The 16,369-nt window shown below is 38.7% G+C and overlaps 5 protein-coding genes across 6 annotated transcripts; 2 read left to right on the top strand and 3 right to left on the bottom strand.

Moving 5' to 3' along the window:
* Window positions 1-45: 45 nt before the first annotated feature.
* On the bottom strand, window positions 46-3,212 carry LOC136256112 (serine/threonine-protein kinase PAK mbt-like). The gene is made up of 6 exons (XM_066049049.1): window positions 2,095-3,212; window positions 1,452-1,585; window positions 1,266-1,392; window positions 1,085-1,210; window positions 375-509; window positions 46-313 (listed from the first exon to the last, which is right to left on the bottom strand). Exons 1-6 carry the CDS (start codon window positions 3,133-3,135, stop codon window positions 122-124), a joined length of 1,755 nt encoding a protein of 584 aa, XP_065905121.1. The 5' UTR covers window positions 3,136-3,212; the 3' UTR covers window positions 46-121.
* LOC136256114 (origin recognition complex subunit 2-like) lies at window positions 3,061-4,324 on the top strand. The gene has a single exon (XM_066049052.1). It carries the CDS (start codon window positions 3,189-3,191, stop codon window positions 4,278-4,280), a length of 1,092 nt encoding a protein of 363 aa, XP_065905124.1. The 5' UTR covers window positions 3,061-3,188; the 3' UTR covers window positions 4,281-4,324.
* Window positions 4,325-4,759: 435 nt separating this feature from the next.
* On the top strand, window positions 4,760-11,453 carry LOC136256111 (epidermal growth factor receptor substrate 15-like 1). The gene is made up of 21 exons (XM_066049048.1): window positions 4,760-4,884; window positions 5,006-5,158; window positions 5,214-5,246; window positions 5,295-5,342; window positions 5,397-5,438; window positions 5,491-5,550; window positions 7,283-7,530; window positions 7,587-7,665; window positions 7,853-8,116; window positions 8,619-8,780; window positions 9,115-9,162; window positions 9,214-9,291; window positions 9,342-9,413; window positions 9,463-9,624; window positions 9,905-9,970; window positions 10,020-10,089; window positions 10,525-10,578; window positions 10,625-10,716; window positions 10,985-11,056; window positions 11,108-11,239; window positions 11,294-11,453. Exons 2-21 carry the CDS (start codon window positions 5,132-5,134, stop codon window positions 11,327-11,329), a joined length of 1,845 nt encoding a protein of 614 aa, XP_065905120.1. The 5' UTR covers window positions 4,760-4,884; window positions 5,006-5,131; the 3' UTR covers window positions 11,330-11,453.
* Window positions 11,419-12,007, bottom strand: LOC136256119 (iron-sulfur cluster assembly 1 homolog, mitochondrial-like). The gene is made up of 4 exons (XM_066049063.1): window positions 11,888-12,007; window positions 11,788-11,841; window positions 11,636-11,741; window positions 11,419-11,584 (listed from the first exon to the last, which is right to left on the bottom strand). The coding sequence occupies exons 1-4, from the start codon at window positions 11,972-11,974 to the stop codon at window positions 11,436-11,438; spliced, it is 396 nt and encodes a 131-aa protein (XP_065905135.1). The 5' UTR covers window positions 11,975-12,007; the 3' UTR covers window positions 11,419-11,435.
* Window positions 11,988-16,358, bottom strand: LOC136256113 (cysteine protease ATG4D-like). Of its 2 annotated transcripts, none has more exons than XM_066049050.1 (11): window positions 16,269-16,358; window positions 16,101-16,208; window positions 15,982-16,056; window positions 15,719-15,931; window positions 15,209-15,258; window positions 13,840-13,979; window positions 13,712-13,788; window positions 12,862-12,989; window positions 12,660-12,815; window positions 12,442-12,561; window positions 11,988-12,387 (listed from the first exon to the last, which is right to left on the bottom strand). In XM_066049050.1, exons 2-11 carry the CDS (start codon window positions 16,171-16,173, stop codon window positions 12,049-12,051), a joined length of 1,371 nt encoding a protein of 456 aa, XP_065905122.1. In that variant the 5' UTR covers window positions 16,174-16,208; window positions 16,269-16,358; the 3' UTR covers window positions 11,988-12,048. The 2 variants fall into 2 exon arrangements, with proteins under 2 accessions (XP_065905122.1, XP_065905123.1); XM_066049051.1 differs by having other exon boundaries at window positions 16,101-16,224; window positions 16,269-16,331.
* Between the last annotated feature and the right edge of the window lie 11 nt (window positions 16,359-16,369).

Raw genomic sequence — 16,369 nt, 5'->3', positions numbered from 1 at the left:
AGCGCCTACATTGAAGTGAGCTAACCGTACAGCTACGCAGCAGAGTTGTGTTTTAGTAACTCATGATGAGATGAATTTAAAAAAAACGATGGATGATTACAATGTTTAAAATAAAAGTGCATTAACACATAGTTTGTCTTTGATATGCATCTAAGAATTGTACAGGAGAAGCAGTGGGTGATAACATCACTAATGGTTTAAGTGATGATGTTGTCTTAAGGAATGGATGTAGTAATAGTTCTGAAGCTGTTGCTCGTAGCATCGAATCTTTAACTAACATTTGACCAAGGAAGTTCTGAAGGAGATCAGATACCTGTAATGGAAGTAGAAAACAATTCAACTTTGCCACACAACACACACAATCACACACTTACATTTTCAGGATGTTGTAGTGCTGGTACAGGATTATCCCTTATCATTCTCATAGCTTGTAATTGGGGGCAATTAAATAGAGGGGGTTCCCCGTCCACCATCTCAATTACCATTACACCCAGTGACCAAATGTCAACCTGTAAAGTGCATATATCAGATTACACTATCAATTACAGCAAGTAATACCATCTGTGATTACATAGTTAAGAATCACCTAGTACATGAATATGCTCATGACCAATTGGTCAGAAGGTAGGAGAGTAACTTTCCATAAGTCTCCTACACCTAAGATGGTTTTCAGTTGCTAAGGCCATTTTTGTAATAGTTACACTATGATGAACATATAGGTAGAAAACAGCACATAAACAGTACTCACAAGCCACAAATATGTATTTATTAGTTGTTTAAGGAATCGTTCTGTTTTTCTCAGGTGTGTTTATATTGTTCATGCATCATTACTACAGGATATTACCCAAAGTGCACCAAGGAAGATCAATAAATGAAATAAATTATCCCTTCATTTGCATATAGAGACAGAAAGGTTTGCTCTTACACTTAAAAGTCTTTAAAGAAACAGATGGTGTACACTGTACACACACAGCTATCAAATTTAATAAACAATTATATTTTTGGAGGGATTTTAGATTTGTCTTGTAGAGGTAAAGGCTTCATCATACAAGTTGACTACAATAGTACATGTCATTTAACCCACCTTTGTGCCATATGGTTCACCAGCGATCATCTCTGGTGCCATCCAATAAGGCGTGCCAACTAAAGACTTCTTGCGACTGCTGATTGACTGCAGTCGTGCACAAAAGCCAAAATCAGACAACTTGACCTGATGAGGCATGTAATTAACAAATCATAAAAACAAGTCATTGTTTTTGCCTTACCCTGCCGTCGCGTGACATTAAAATGCTATCACTTTTCACGTCTCTGTGAATTATTCCATGGGAATGTAGAAATTCTAGTGCTTCAAGACAACTTTTGCAAACAGTGGCAATCTGAGACTCTGTTAACCTATAAAGGAACCATGGAAAATCATAGCTACGCTAAAGCAATATAAACACAATATATACCTGGCCCTAGTTACAATGTCTGTCAATGGCCCACCATCAAGAAATTCCATCACGACCCAGAGCTGGTCGTTGACAAGGAAACCATCGTACATCTTGACTATATTACAATGAGATGGTTCTCTAAGCATCAGTAACTGTCAAAGGAAAAAACCATACAAGTAAAACCATTTTCATCAGTCCTTACATGACTTCCATTCATACAACATGAAGCCAACATGAAGCCAACATGAAGCCAACATGAAGCCAACAATGGTGCATGACCCTATTTTCTGGTTATCTGGGCAAAAATTATGTTGAGCTAATTAGACAATTAGTACTTTATCAGAATTTAATTTTGTGGTCCAAAAACACAAATCACTACAACTACAAGAGATTGAAAATGATCACAGGCCAGAAAAAAGTTTCCTTGTTTGTTAGCAAAGTTTGCAGGCTTTTTGACATAAGAGATATTGTAGTTTGAGGATGCTGAAGGCTTTGTTTGAGGTGTGTGTATGACAAAACAGGCTTCCAATGTACACCTAGGGTTGGGTGAAGCATTAGGTGTGTTACCGGCCACAAATTGTACCTGTGGCCAGGGTTGTGGGCACCCAAACTAAATGATCTTATAAATTGTAATTAGCTTTATTACATGATAATAATATACCTCATTAAATAATAGCTCTCTTCTTTGCTGTCTTCGCAGGTTCATCTTTTTCACAGCAACAATCTCTCCAGTAGAAATCATTCTAGCAGAGTATACTATCCCAGTTGAGCCTTCACCAATTTTATTTAATTCAGTTAACATGTGTCTGGGGTCTGCAGGGTTGACATAAGGCATCAGTGATGACCTAAATTCTTCGTAAGACGAATGCCGTCCCCTCTGGCTGTTACGTTGAGATCTTTTAGATCGTCTGTGTTCTCCATGATGATGATGTGAATGATGGTGGTGTGTATGGCTGTGTTGTGTTGTACGGTGTAGTGATCGTTGTGAGTTTTGACGTGGTGAATAGTGAACAGGTTGACTTGATATATAATTAGATGACGCACTTACAGGAGGATGTTTGTATGAAGGCTCGTCCAGTCTATCATAAGATGAAATACTCCCTGCAGACACATATCCACTAATGTCATTAGTTTGTACTGCATATTGTTGTCTGGATGACCAGTAGCCTGAACTGTGCACTGACTGAGGCGACCACACTTCTCTACGCCTGGAGTATGGGTCTGGGGTAACGTAGTTGTTGTGTACTGATGTGTCTCCGTCCAGAAGAGGTTGGCTCATGGTCACTTCATTGTCTGCGGGTGCCACCACCCTGCAGCTGGTAACATCATGCGTGCTCCTAACATTCACGTTGGGTAAGGAAGTAATTCTAACGTGTGTAGGGGACATGGTCGAGTCTTCATCATCGGAGAAATAACTGTTGCGAATCCATTTGCTAGCCTTCTGGTCTAGATAACGGTCTCCCGTTACCACTCGCGGTACTGTATGGGCGACAGCATGTTGGCTTTGCCTTGATCGCTGTTGCAGCGAGTTTTGGTCCTCGTGTTCTAGCAGGCTGCTCCATTGGGGTGGGAGGCCACAAAAACGCCCTTCAATATAGTCGAACTCTCCATGAAAGCAATGCTGAAAGTTGCGCGGATTAGATATGCTCCTCTTGGAAACGCGATGGGATCTACCACCGAAAAACTTTCTTAGCAGCGACATTTGATCTTGCACACGATCATAGACCCCCGCGAGCTTTTTTAGCTGATTAATAAATGAATCTAATGCGGTATAGTATACGGAAATATACGATCAATATGAAAAGAGGTAGAGCTGCGCGGCAAAAATCTGTTTCCGAACAGCAAATAGCGTTAAGTTGTGCCTCAAAGATCACCACGGATAGCACAAGCAGTTCTAGTAGCGAGGAAGACAATTCAACCTCAAGCGATGAAGATTTTGAAGATGACCGCACAGACACGGCGCGCCCTATTCTACAAGATGAAAGATTCAAAGATGAGCTCCAGGAGTTATACAAAGACCACCAGAGTATGTACAGTCACTGGAGCCGTCAATTATCCAATGGTTTTAATATAATCCTACATGGTGTGGGATCTAAACGTCAACTACTTGAAGAATATCGAAAGCATTCATTAATTGGTGAAGCTCAACTTGTCATCAATGGGCCTTCCTGCTCCACCCAGCAACTTTTGATAACGTTTAATGAAATTTTGCAACAGAAAAGAGGAGGGTTTAAAAGCCAAATGGAACACTGTCGATCTATATGCCAGTCCCTGGCAAAAGGTGATGGACCTACGAGACTGTTCATTATTGTACATAACATCGAGGGCTTGCGGAATGATACAGGTCAGCAGTTTTTATCATTACTAGCAAAATGTCATAACATCCATATGTTGGCATCTGTCGATCATGTAAATGGTACCTTGTTGTGGGATCATAACCTGTTAAGCCAGTTTAATTGGCTCTGGTATGACTGTACAACTTATGCCAGTTACCATGATGATGTGTCCGGTGAAGCCATATCGAAGTCACATGCAGATCCTAGCCACACAATAGAATCAGTCACTAATGTCATTAACACCCTCACATCTAATGCTCAAAAAATATTTGAACTTATTGCCAGGCAACAGTTGGACCAATCAAAACCAAACATGGCTGTCCAAGAGTGCTACCAGATGTGCAGGGAGAGATTTCTTGTCAGCAGTGAGCAAGCATTGACTGCACAACTAAGTGAGTTTAAAGACCACAGGCTGGTAACGTTGTCGAGAACAAAGGATGGCAGCCAAGAATTACATATCACTTTAACTAATGACCTACTTAAGAATTTTCTTGAACAATGCTATTCATAATTATGTATTTCATCAAATTATTTAGTACGTATTTCTTTATATAATTATATCAGATGCATGTACAGTGAATCAGTGTGGTGCGCATTAGTTAGAAGCTTGAGTTGTCTGTGCCCTTTTTTTACGGATCCTATCCAGGTAGCTGTTGTGCATGTAAACAAGTGTTAAAAACATGTAAACAAGCCAAACGATTGACTTACTCTTCATGTTCACAATGTTCCCACGCGTGCTTTTCATTCTTACATCTCCACGGGAGGTAGTAATTATCAAGGCGACATTTCATCAGTGGAATAAACAAGTGTGCACAGTAATCCCTTAAGTGAATGGGTACCTGTGCTTCTGCGCACTCTTGCTCGGTAACCTTGGGAACTGTCATGAATAAAAACAAACCGATGCACAGACTTAATTCAGATGTTGAAAGAATAAAAGCGTTTTCATGCACAATTACTTCGATAAGATCTGCTTACCTCTTTTACTGCTTGACATCTTCCTTAATAATTCAGCATGCGCGCTTGTGTAGACCAAATAGCGCGTGCAAAATAATTCTTCCGTGGATTCTTCTTCGAGTCGTTATAGTAATAACTATACGTATAGTGGAGTAAATTTGGTGAGTGAAAGATATTTATAAAGGATATCTCATAGCTGTATCATACTAAACTACATTCCTCCGTTGTCACGTGAATATTAACAGGTCGTGTGCACTTCTTTCCTTGTCCTTACCCCACTAGTATCGCACCAGTGTAATACTTGCTGCAGTAGAGAAGACGGTGTGGTAGGTAACGTGTTTGAACAGGCTTGCCAGGATTGTCACCAACTATTGTTTTGTAATCAGTGGGTTGTATTGTACTATTGATATGGCTACACCTAACTTCACTATTTCTGTAAGTCTCCCAATTACCCCTTACCTTTGCCATAATGTGACATACTTTTGTTTAGGCAGCCGAACTTAACAGATATAGGACGACATTTGTAAGTCATGTACACACTGTGTTAATGGTTTGTAGTGTTCTGTGACAGGCAAACACCACAAATGGCACACACATGAGTGGGAACCAAGCTAGAAATGTGAGTCAAATTTTACAATTGTTTGTAGTTGTTGTAATGAGCCACACCCACTAGCTGTTGTTGCAATCTAGCCTTCCAAGAGAGACCTTATCAAAGGTAAGTATGAAATATCATCTTAACAATAGTAGTATAGTTATCTACCTTACAGATTTGGCAATTGGCTGATCATGATAGTGATGGAAGCCTGACCAGTGATGAGTTTGCAATAGTGAGTGATTTGTGTAGGTGTGTGTGAGTGAGCTAACTGGATATTAAACTAGGGGGGCTTTCATTTTCTAGTGCGTTGTTTAACCAGATTTGTATTTATGTGTTTCATTCATCTAGGTAACCATAGTACTCTACATGTGTATGTTTGTATAAGAATGAAGTACCGTCAGGTTATATACCACAGTCAGTAGTGATTGTATTGTAGTTCATTTAATTTGAAATTTTGAAATGCTCACTTGATGGCTTTAGAGGTCCAGTTAAATGGTAAACACTTTAGCTATTATCAATCCATTTAGGTTGGTGCATGTAGTTGAGTCAGATGTTGTTATGTTTAGTAAATATAATAATATATTTTAGTTCGTCAATTAGGAATCATACTAAGAAACTTTAGTGCACATACGATACACAGAAGTGTCCATGTCAATCCATATACAACTCATAAGACTAGAACTACAATAAGAACTTTTATTGCAGCCAGTTACAAGCCTACCAGAGTGGGTTAGTGAACATATGCTGGTGCGATGGTGAAGAATGCTGAGAACACCTGTGAAAGTGGCTAATGGTGGTAGCAAGCAGACATGGGGCCAAGTACATGAGTACTTATACTTAAGTACACTTAAGTACAAATTTGAAAGTACTTGTACTTTACTTAAATACTTTCTTAATTTCCCCAATGTACTTGTACTTATACTCAAGTACTTCACTAAGTACTTGTATGTACTTTAAGTACTTGTAAGTACTGCAAACATTGTACGTAGTTTGTACACAGTGGGTGTACGAATAACAAAATTGTATGAAGGTGCAATTTACAACTACTTGCGATTCTTCTACTGCCTTCCCCAACCATACTATGCATCATGTTGCCACGAGCAAACAAAAACAATGCTGCTGTTCAAGGCAGTGCATTTTAAGAGTTTAAGAGAGAGAATGGTTGACAAAAACCTGAAAGTATCAACCCCTCTAGGTACACTTACATATTACAATACACTGAATACAGTGTATATTTTACTACAGCAAAATGTACTTGTACTTTACTTAAGTACTTCCAGCATGTACTTGTACTTTACTTAAGTACTATCTTGAATGCTGCTGGAGTACTTGTACTTGTACTTGGAAAATTCAAAAGTACTTGTACTTTACTTAAGTACTTTTAAATGTACTTGGCCCCATGTCTGGTAGCAAGTGACAATTTGTTTCTTGGCTGTTTTGAATGTGTCTAAGGGCATAACTTTCCCAATACAGCGGGTAGAGGTAGAGAAGCAACCTATTGGCAAATTGTAGGCCATATAGATGAGGATATTGAATGTGATGAGTAAGAGTACCATCATTTGTGCACGTGATACTGCTAACCCGTCTTTGTAAATGAACCGATCAGATAATACAAAATGCTACAGCTTGCACTATAGCAACAACTTTACTATCGTTCACCAGAACTTCAGTGACTTCATTAGCCATTCCCTTTATAAAGTGTGTGTAGCAGCTCTTCTGGTTCTGTGTCTGACGTCACGTTGTGACATAACTAGACTTCGTGGCTTAGTATCTCAGTAGAACAATTTAATACAATTGTTTTTGTGCATTGCATGATATTTATTCAATAAAATGGCAAGTGAATTTTCCATTTCAGTGGACCTTTGAAAGCAACTAGTAATAGAAATTTATATTGTGTTGTCCATTCCATGCATGGACGTATAATTAACTTATGCAATACGAGTATTTTCACAATTTTTTTACAGGCTATGCATTTAGTATCAGTATGTAAAGGGGGTGGGACACTTCCTGCTGTCCTGCCTCCCAGTATGATACCCCCTCTGGGGGACTCCTCATCAGACACAACCTGGGTAGTCACCAATGAGATGAAGATCAAATATGATTCCTACTTCACTGGTATTGATAAAGACCATGATGGGTTAGTGTCTGGTGAAGAAGTGAAGCCATTATTCATCGCATCCAAGGTTCCTCAGCAGTCACTAGCTCATATCTGGTGGGTGTGGCTGTTCTGAGGTGTTTGTTGTTGAATGGGTGGGGCTATCTCTGCAGGACATTGTGTGATATTAATAATTCAGGGAAACTAAATCGTGAACAGTTTGCACTAGCGTTGTATTTAATTGCTGAAAAGGTTTGCGTATGTTGTGTACATGCGTGCGTGTGTGTGTGTGTGTAGTGTGCGTGCGTGCGTGCGCGTGTGTGTTGTGTGCATTCGTGCATGTGTGTGCGTGCATGCGTGTGTGTGTGTGTGTGTGTAGCGTGCGTGCGTGTGTGTGTACACAGACATTAACACTTGTAGACTCAGATCTTTTTGTTAGGTACGAGGTAAAGATCCACCCCAGAAACTCACAGCACAAATGATCCCTCCATCTTGTCGTAATCAACCCACTCAGACTGCTCAGTCAGAGTCTATTTCAATGACCTCCTCTACACCATCTATACTATCAGGAGACTATGCAGCCATCAAGGAGTTAGATAACCTCCATGGTGAAGTGGACCAATTAAATAGAGAAAAGTTACAACTGAAACAAGAACTTGTTGATAAACAAGAAGCCATGCAGCAAAAGAAATCAGAAATTGATGTGAGTGGTTATTTTCTATATGTATTCAATCCCATTGTATCAAGGAAACAAGTTGTTTATAGTGTGGATGTGTATGTGCACTGTATAGCTGCTGCCTGTTAGGCTAATGGTATTCTCAGTGTATAGTAATGTGTAGTATTGTACAATGTAATGTCTCTTTGTTTCTGTGTCTTTTAGGTATAATGTGTATTATGTAATTGTCAAGTTTTGCAGCTAGTGGATTGCACCATAATATTGTAGCTATAATATTATGATTGCACACCCATAGTATAGTATGTCAAAGGAATCATTAACCGAAAGTGAATTCCTCTTCCTGATATATTGTTTGTAGAACATTTCCAAGTCATTCACTACTCACATTGTAGTCAGTTAGTATGGAGACCTGTGGGTGGGCTACCGTGGGCTTGTTAGCAAGTTAGAGTGTTGGGTTAACAAAACACCGATTTTATCTGCCAATTTTGTTCACCATAACTTTATGATACAACCATGTTGTTTCCTGTAGTCACTAGAGAGTCAACTAGAACAATATAGTCGGGAACAGAAGGAGCTGGACACACAGAAACAGTTGGCTAACCAACAGTTAGCCCAACTAGACCAACAGAAGGCTAGCATTATTAAAGAAGTAGAGAAATTACAACAACAATATCAGATGGAGTGTAATACAGTGAGTAGTAATAGATTTTGAAATCCTGGGCTTGCATTGCATCCATTCTTACTGTATTTTTTGAGCATCATTAGCAACACGGGCTTACTTACAGTAGCTTGCTTCAGCCATGCAAAGCTTAAATTTTTCATAAATTACCGAGTCATTTCAAGACTAAGGTGTAATATAACAAATAGCAACATTAAAGTCAAGCACAACAGTGTGTACATGTATATTGTCTATTTAAGTATTTGGAATCAGTGATCATGAGCATACTCAGCAAAACCAAGTTTCATCATCCACCCTTATGTGCTGCACTCTGACCCCTAATAAAGGTCATGTGATGTGTTCATAGGTACAACAGTTAAGAGATGAGGTGAACAAACAAGAGGAGTCTATTAAGGTAGTATAGTCAGTGTGTTGGGAGGTCTGTGATGTTATCATGCTTCTATAGGTTGAAGAGCTGGGCCTTCAGAAGTTACAACAGCAGTTGAAAGAATTACAACAGGAAGAACAACAACTAAAAACTCAGGTATGCTTATAAGAGTTGCAGTGATTTGGAAGTGTGGCTATTGCACATAGGTGGAGCTTGGAGCTGCAGAATTTAAAAGAGCGCAAGAGCAAGCACGAGCCAGTCAGACCAGTGTGTCACAGGTATGGACGTCATATATACTGCTTGAAACTATTAGAGTTGTGGCTACAGGCGAAACAACGTATTGGAGAGCTAAAGGAACAGCACAGGAGTATGACAGCTAGTTTGGCACTGTATCCATCAACTCCGTCTGTCGACATGGCAACACTGACACCAGATGACCCAACCACCATAACTACACTAGAAAGCGATGCAGTGTCACACATTGCCACGGTAACCACTGTGTAATGTGTTTATGTACAAGGAAGCCTCAACTATGGGTTATACCATACATAATATTGTATGAACTCTTGGTACAATGTTGCTGCTATGATTTCCTGTACAAAGGTAAATATTTAAGCCAGACAGTTAACCTTAATTCTGGTAGCCCTATTCTATGTTACTACTGACATACAGATAGTTCCAGCAGTTACCCTGAGGTTGTTTCACTTACGTAGGGTTGTCTATATAGGTCATGCTTTATGTAGCTATCTTACTATGTCAATTATTACAGGCTGGTAGCAGTAGTCCAGTCAGCAGTATTAGTGGGTTTAGTGAGATACAGGATGAGGGAGGAAAGGTAAGTGTTCTATAGTATAGTAACAGATCACATGATGCTGGTATACCAGGAGTTGACCAGTGATAAGAGACTAGAATCATCACATGATCCCTTCTCTTCTGAACATACTGGATCAGGGGGTAAGCTTCTCCAAGACACAATGTTCGACCAATAGTAATCACATTCCCAGAATCTCTCATATTAGCCAAATATACTTTGGAGGTTTGCCTTTGTCCGTAGTCAAACTTTTAGTACTATCAAGAGTGAATAATACTCACTCTTGGTACTATACATATACCACACAAAAACAGCCAAGCTGTGAAAAAATGGTGTGGCCTAGCCTGGATGAAAAATTTGTGAAATCAAAGGTGGCGGCAGAGAAATGGCTGCAATGATGTTAATGCTAATCAATTTTAACAATGCACAGAGTCATTATTAAACATGTTTTAGCATTAACATCATAAGTTCTTGAAATCCCATCAATAATGTGTGTCCATCTTATCAAAATTCCCCTGTATAGCCTTGTCAGTGTTTGTGTTGTACATAGTCCTAATGTAATGCGTTATGCTTTACAGTTTCAGTACAAGATCCATTCAGTGGCTTTACAATGGAGAGTGCTCCTTTTGATAGTAAGCAACAACACTGACGTATGTTCTATTAGTATCATTTCTTTAGGTCGAGATCAGTTTGGTGGTAGTAATGGCAGTGGAGGAGGAGGTGGTAACAAGAACTCTTTTGATCTGTTTGGAACAAATGACCCTTTCTCTGTAAGTGTACAGAGGATAGTGTTGATTTCTTTCACAAGAGCTATAGCTCTGTTATTGTTTCATTATAAAGGCTTAGTATGTGAAACCTCATTAATAGGGCCATCTTACCAACCAGAAAACATAGCCTTGATAATCAGGTGGCTTTGTTAAATAGGTCATGAAATCTATTTGACATTGATGCCATTATTATGGGTAATCTTATTGAAGTGGTACCTAAGTGGTTTCACTATTGACACGTTGTTACATAGTAGTAACACTTTTCTTACAGCAACAAAATCGTCAGGATAATCCATTTGAATCTGACCCCTTCCAGTCATCACATGTTGACCCATTCTCAGTGGTGAGTGACTGAATATTGTCCTAATAAAACAGTCACATCTTCACCCCACAGCCAAGTGGTAATAACTTCCCCACACCTACAAACACAACACCATTCGACCCATTTTCTGGTGATCCATTTGGTAACACATCATCCAATAGTGGATTTGATGATGCCTTTGCTACTACTAATTGGGGTGACAAGGTACGTACTCAATCAGTTGCCATAGCTACCTAGTTATCTTGTACATTCTTATAGGAGCAATGGGACAAGAACAAATCAAGCAAGAGTTGATTGATTTGACACAACCTGCATTGTATAGTGAAATTCTTTTTTTTTGTATCCAGGTGTTTGCTATGGCATCTGGTGACATATTTCGAATGTTCAACAAGATTTATTATCATACATTAAAACTTTCTCCACATCCACATAGCCCTTTGATGTTTGGGTTGTGAAATACGAATTCATTAGTCAATTCAGTTTCGACGAAATCCATTTGAGTTCCTAATAGAGTTAGTTGTGCTTTAGAATCAATTAGAACTCTGACCCCTATTAGAAATAGTCAATTAACTTACATTATAAAGGTTTGACCTTTAATACCGTCTTGATTTACTTCTTCGTCGAATTTCCCTTTCTGATCAGCGTATTCTAAAGTGTAAGATAGTCCGTTACATCCTCGAGTACGGACACCAATTCTCATCCCAACCTGTGGAGACTTAATACTAAAATGTTGCCATATCAACAGAACTTACCGCATCTGGGCGCTCACGTAACAAATTTCTAACTCGCTTGACAGCACTTTCAGTCTAAATACAAGACTTAAATAATTATAATTTGATGTATTTAAATTACCAGACTAATTGCCGCTCTTCTCGGGTTGAATTGCCGTGCGCTTTTTACCGCTCTGACGGTAGCGCTCAATACATTAGCTTGTGCCATTAAAATAAATATATAAAAACCCACAATTAAAAATATTTGATAATTATAAATATTATGTCACACGGTACAATATTTTAGTGTGGCACGGAATTCAAAGAACTCTTAGTAGTTTCTAAATCCGTCTGTACACCATCATTTGTAGCAGCAATGGGAGGATCAGTTAGATGATGTTGAGATGATGTTCCTGCAGTCGATGTTACGAGGGGTCTTGGTGATGTGGTGATCGGACACTCAATAACAACAAATTCCTCATCCTCATTGTTATTACGACTATAATGACCGGAGTCTACGTCATTATGGCCTCTCATGGATGACATTAATATGGTCGATGATGGAGGAACTACGTTTACTTCATGATTGTCAGAAAATGTGAAAAATGGATAATGGCCTCGTTGTAATGGTGGTGCAGTGACCTGTGTACAGAACAGACATCACACATAACAACATTACAATTATGCTACACGCACCTTCTTGGTTTCGTCACAGAATTTATTGAAGTCCTCTTGTGATCGGCAATAGAAGCCAAGTGTGCATGAAGGGTCCATGTTGACTGCATGCAGTCTTTGTGGTAGGTGAGAATGAAATGACTAAAAAACAGTATTATCACATAATAAGGACCAAGCAATACCAACTAAATATACATAGTGGTAAATAATGGCCAAGGGATGCTATCCCAATGTCATACCGTCAAATCAAAGTCAGGTCGGCTCATATCAACACGTTTTTGTACATAATGAGGATCAAGGTATAATAGTTTGCTCTCTTGGAAGCCAACAAAGTAGACGGAATGTTTAGGACGTCCTCCAATTATTCCGATACAATGATCCATTGCCAATAGTGCCTGAGGGATGAAATGATGATCAACATATAACAAGGACCACACCCACTTTTATACATGGGATATATATCACATTCAAAGTATCACTACCCAATCGGATTGGGACTAGCAGTAGTAATGCTGTGCTTCCACCTGATAGTTCTGCTTTGTACATGTCCTCAACATCTTTCAGATATACTGTAAGAATAAAAAAAATGTACTTATATCACAACATGGTACTGTAGACTCGAATACACTCTACTGGGTCATTGAAATAACACGTCCACAACAGCAGCTACAAGAAGTAATAAGATTTTCCAGCTAGCTACATGTGGGCAGTGTTGGGAGTAACGCGTTATGTAATATTATTACTTTTGTGGTACCTAAGTAATATAATGAAATACGCTATAAAAACAGGTAATATAACTCAAGTTACTTACTTACAAATGTAACGCGTTACCTAAGTAATATAGTTCGTTACCTAAGTAATATAGTTACTGTAACTGAGTCTAATATTATGTAATAATATTACTACAAGTAACGAAGTTACTAATCTCGTTAGTTATCCTCTGAGTAACGCCTAGCCACAACGAAGTAACGAAGCCTACTGAATGAAGCTTATTCACCAGCTTCTTACTTATAACTAAGATTTGCACATTGTCCAACAACGCAATCATGTCACGTGATAAGGTGGTAGTTTCACACGTGACAGCTTAAGGCTGTGGGCACAAAGTAATATAATATGTAATATTATTACAGTTACTTTATTTTATGGGTAATATGTAACTGTAACTAAATAGTTCAGTTGAAAGTAATATGTAATATGTAACTAGTTACTTTTAAAAAGTAACTTGCCCAACACTGCATGTGGGTAACTACCGTCACGCTTCTGTAAACACATATACTGTTATTTTACTTACTGGTACAATCCTTTGCCATATACACCATCATGTTGTGGAGAAGAGGGTGATGATTTCTTGACAGAGTAACGCTATCACTGTAAAGTATGGACACTATAGTTATGGGCTGAGGTTTTAACATGACTCACCGTAGTAATACTGCAACTTGTGCAGGACCAAACCAGTTACCAGGAGAGTAGCCATAGTTACTGGCCACCTCCATCAGTTGATGAAGGGCAAAAGGACAAGTATCAGGAGTACCAGGTTGGTCTTCAAACCATGTCAATATCTGTGTGGACAAATTTAGTTATGAGTGATATTACAGGGATGTTGAACATGGAAGTCAAACATACAATGCACAGACTGTAATATTTAAGGTAGATAAAAAATATCAAAAAATTTTTTTACCACATGGCAGGAATGCAATGTATCATATAGTAAAAAACTTTGGCAGTAAAAAAATGTGACAAAACCGCTCTGTTGAAAAAATTGGCAGAAAAAACTTTGGCGACTGAAATAATATTCACCAAAGTTTTTACTGTACGGTACGTAACAAGGTACGTAAGGATAACAACAAGGTGTCAACTCATCAATTAAGTAGTGTAGTAAGTGTATAGGTAGCTAGCGTTGTTTTTGTAGCAGTACTTTTGTAGCTACTGATCTAACGATGTACTAGCAAAGAGGCGTGCTTCGCTATCTCCAGCAATGCCAAGAGCGACCGTACTTTACTTTTTCAGTAGCAGAGGTTATCACGTATATCAAAATATTTCGCCAAATCCATCACAAGACAAATAACTAGCTGACATGAGAACGGGAAGCCGGTTGGACATGCTATCCCAAGGAGTGCTCACAACTATGGGACACATTTTGAAGATCTCCAAAGTCAGCTCAATCTTTATTGCATGGTGGTGCGAGCTGACCTTCATATCAAGTTCTAGTTACTCAATGTGCTCGTGTGATCATCTAAAATAATTGGCGAAAAAAACTTTGGCGAATTGAATGCTATTCGCCAAATTCGCATTCACCAAATTCACCAAAGTTTTTAACCCCCAAAGTTTTTACTATATGGTACGTTCCAATCCAAGGATGTATAAAAAGTTACAACAATAGCTTAAATGCTCCTTGTTAATCTCTTTTTAAAGGAGCACAGATTCTAGTTGGTCTCAAGTCACAACGAGTGATTTATTAGACAGTTAGCACATCAGATTTGAATTATGTCTGCAGGGTAGATGGTGTTTGCTTTTTAACACATACAGCAGTGTATATGAAGTAAACTGTGAAACAATATATCATCATCATGTTTGTTATTGCATTGCTGGCGGCTACACTATTCATATCAAACACCATACTATTGAGGTATTTAACAATATCCATAGTCAAAGGTGAACATGTTTCCATTGACTCACAAAAGAATAAAAAATGTAGTGAAAACTTAGCTTGTACATATGCCAAATGGGAAGCTCACCTTACACTGATCCCCAACCTTATAACATGCCCCTGCACTTATGTGGTACGTACCTGACGATGGATCATTCGTTGCTTTTTATCACTTTGTGCTAATCTCCATTCTGTAGTAACAATAGCATGATGTAAAGCTACATGCACACCATGCCTGCTCTAACTTCTTAACATACAACTACTGCAGAAAATCAGTCTGAATGCAAGCCATGAGCATATAAAGTCTCACTCATAACTTTGATGAAATAATAAGCTTCAAATGGTTACCTTTTTGCCAGGCCAAAATATATCAGAGGTGATGTAATGGTATAGACAACTGGTCTATTGCAGAGCCAGTCACACATTATAATAGGAAACATTCTGTATCAGCTACTATATTGCACAGAATGATGAAACTTTGTCCTCTACAGCTTATAAAAAATCCCTAAATTCATCAATATATCCCTTTAATTTACATAAAAGAATGCCTAAAAGAATTGTAGTGAGCTTTTATTCTACTCAGGCTTGTTAAAAAAATTATCCCAAGGTTTTTTGAGCATATGATTGAAGGAAAAATACACTAATACACACCTTTCCCTAGTAGATGATAGCTTAGTGCAGTCGCTAACATCATTTGTCCTGATCGTACCATACACCCCCACCCACAGTCCGTCGTGATCTGTGTCCCTTCGATAGGTGGAAAATCCTTACGATACGTTAGCCAGGTAATTGTGAGAAAGTGTTCCACAAAATGTTTAATATGAGTGGGAGCTGAATCATTAGTATCAGGAGGCTTATCAAGAGCTGCAATAAATATTTTAATCAAGTCACCATGTCAACTAAATAACGCTTACCTAGATCGGAGTAGCATTTTCCCAATAGAAATAGTGGCTCCTTCCCCACATCGAATCCGGTACTATACAGCCACCCTGCAAGATCTTTACTTAAAAAGTATCTTGGCAACTCATCTTACCATGTTTTAACTTGTACCAAGTAGAGGCTAAACGGGTGCGGAGCGGTCCGTAAGAACTGTCCGCTTTCGCCATTTATCACCTCGTACAAAATGTGGGTGCGAGTGTCACTACGCAAAGGTGCGACTTTAAATATTTTATACCTCAAACATATTAGTAATGTTATTAACCTTTTCTAACTCAAATCATATCTCCCGACTGCTGATGGACAACTCCATTTAACACGCACCAATAGTTTATACATCACGTGCTTTTGGTGTCTTACAAAATA

The sequence above is a fragment of the Dysidea avara genome, chromosome 5 (genome assembly GCF_963678975.1).
Source record: "Dysidea avara chromosome 5, odDysAvar1.4, whole genome shotgun sequence".
NCBI classification, from domain to species: Eukaryota; Metazoa; Porifera; class Demospongiae; order Dictyoceratida; family Dysideidae; genus Dysidea; species Dysidea avara.
This window is presented reverse-complemented; position numbering and strand designations above follow the sequence as displayed.

Coding starts and splice junctions, on each gene's coding strand:
- LOC136256112 (XM_066049049.1), bottom strand. CDS start 3,135: ATGTCGCTGCTAAGAAAGTTTTTCGGTGGTAGATCCCATCGCGTTTCC. Junction 1,586..2,094: donor GAGAGCTATTATTTAATGAG/GTATATTATTAT, acceptor TTCCTTTGACAG/TTACTGATGCTTAGAGAACC. Junction 1,393..1,451: donor GACATTGTAACTAGGGCCAG/GTATATATTGTG, acceptor GTTCCTTTATAG/GTTAACAGAGTCTCAGATTG.
- LOC136256114 (XM_066049052.1), top strand. CDS start 3,189: ATGAATCTAATGCGGTATAGTATACGGAAATATACGATCAATATGAAA.
- LOC136256111 (XM_066049048.1), top strand. CDS start 5,132: ATGGCTACACCTAACTTCACTATTTCT. Junction 5,247..5,294: donor ACAGATATAGGACGACATTT/GTAAGTCATGTA, acceptor GTTCTGTGACAG/GCAAACACCACAAATGGCAC. Junction 9,971..10,019: donor TACAGGATGAGGGAGGAAAG/GTAAGTGTTCTA, acceptor CTGGTATACCAG/GAGTTGACCAGTGATAAGAG.
- LOC136256119 (XM_066049063.1), bottom strand. CDS start 11,974: ATGGCACAAGCTAATGTATTGAGCGCTACCGTCAGAGCGGTAAAAAGC. Junction 11,842..11,887: donor GAAGAGCGGCAATTAGTCTG/GTAATTTAAATA, acceptor TCTTGTATTTAG/ACTGAAAGTGCTGTCAAGCG. Junction 11,742..11,787: donor TACGTGAGCGCCCAGATGCG/GTAAGTTCTGTT, acceptor AAGTCTCCACAG/GTTGGGATGAGAATTGGTGT.
- LOC136256113 (XM_066049050.1), bottom strand. CDS start 16,173: ATGGCGAAAGCGGACAGTTCTTACGGACCGCTCCGCACCCGTTTAGCC. Junction 15,259..15,718: donor CTATCATCTACTAGGGAAAG/GTGTGTATTAGT, acceptor TTGTTACTACAG/AATGGAGATTAGCACAAAGT. Junction 12,388..12,441: donor TCTGTGACGAAACCAAGAAG/GTGCGTGTAGCA, acceptor TTCTGTACACAG/GTCACTGCACCACCATTACA.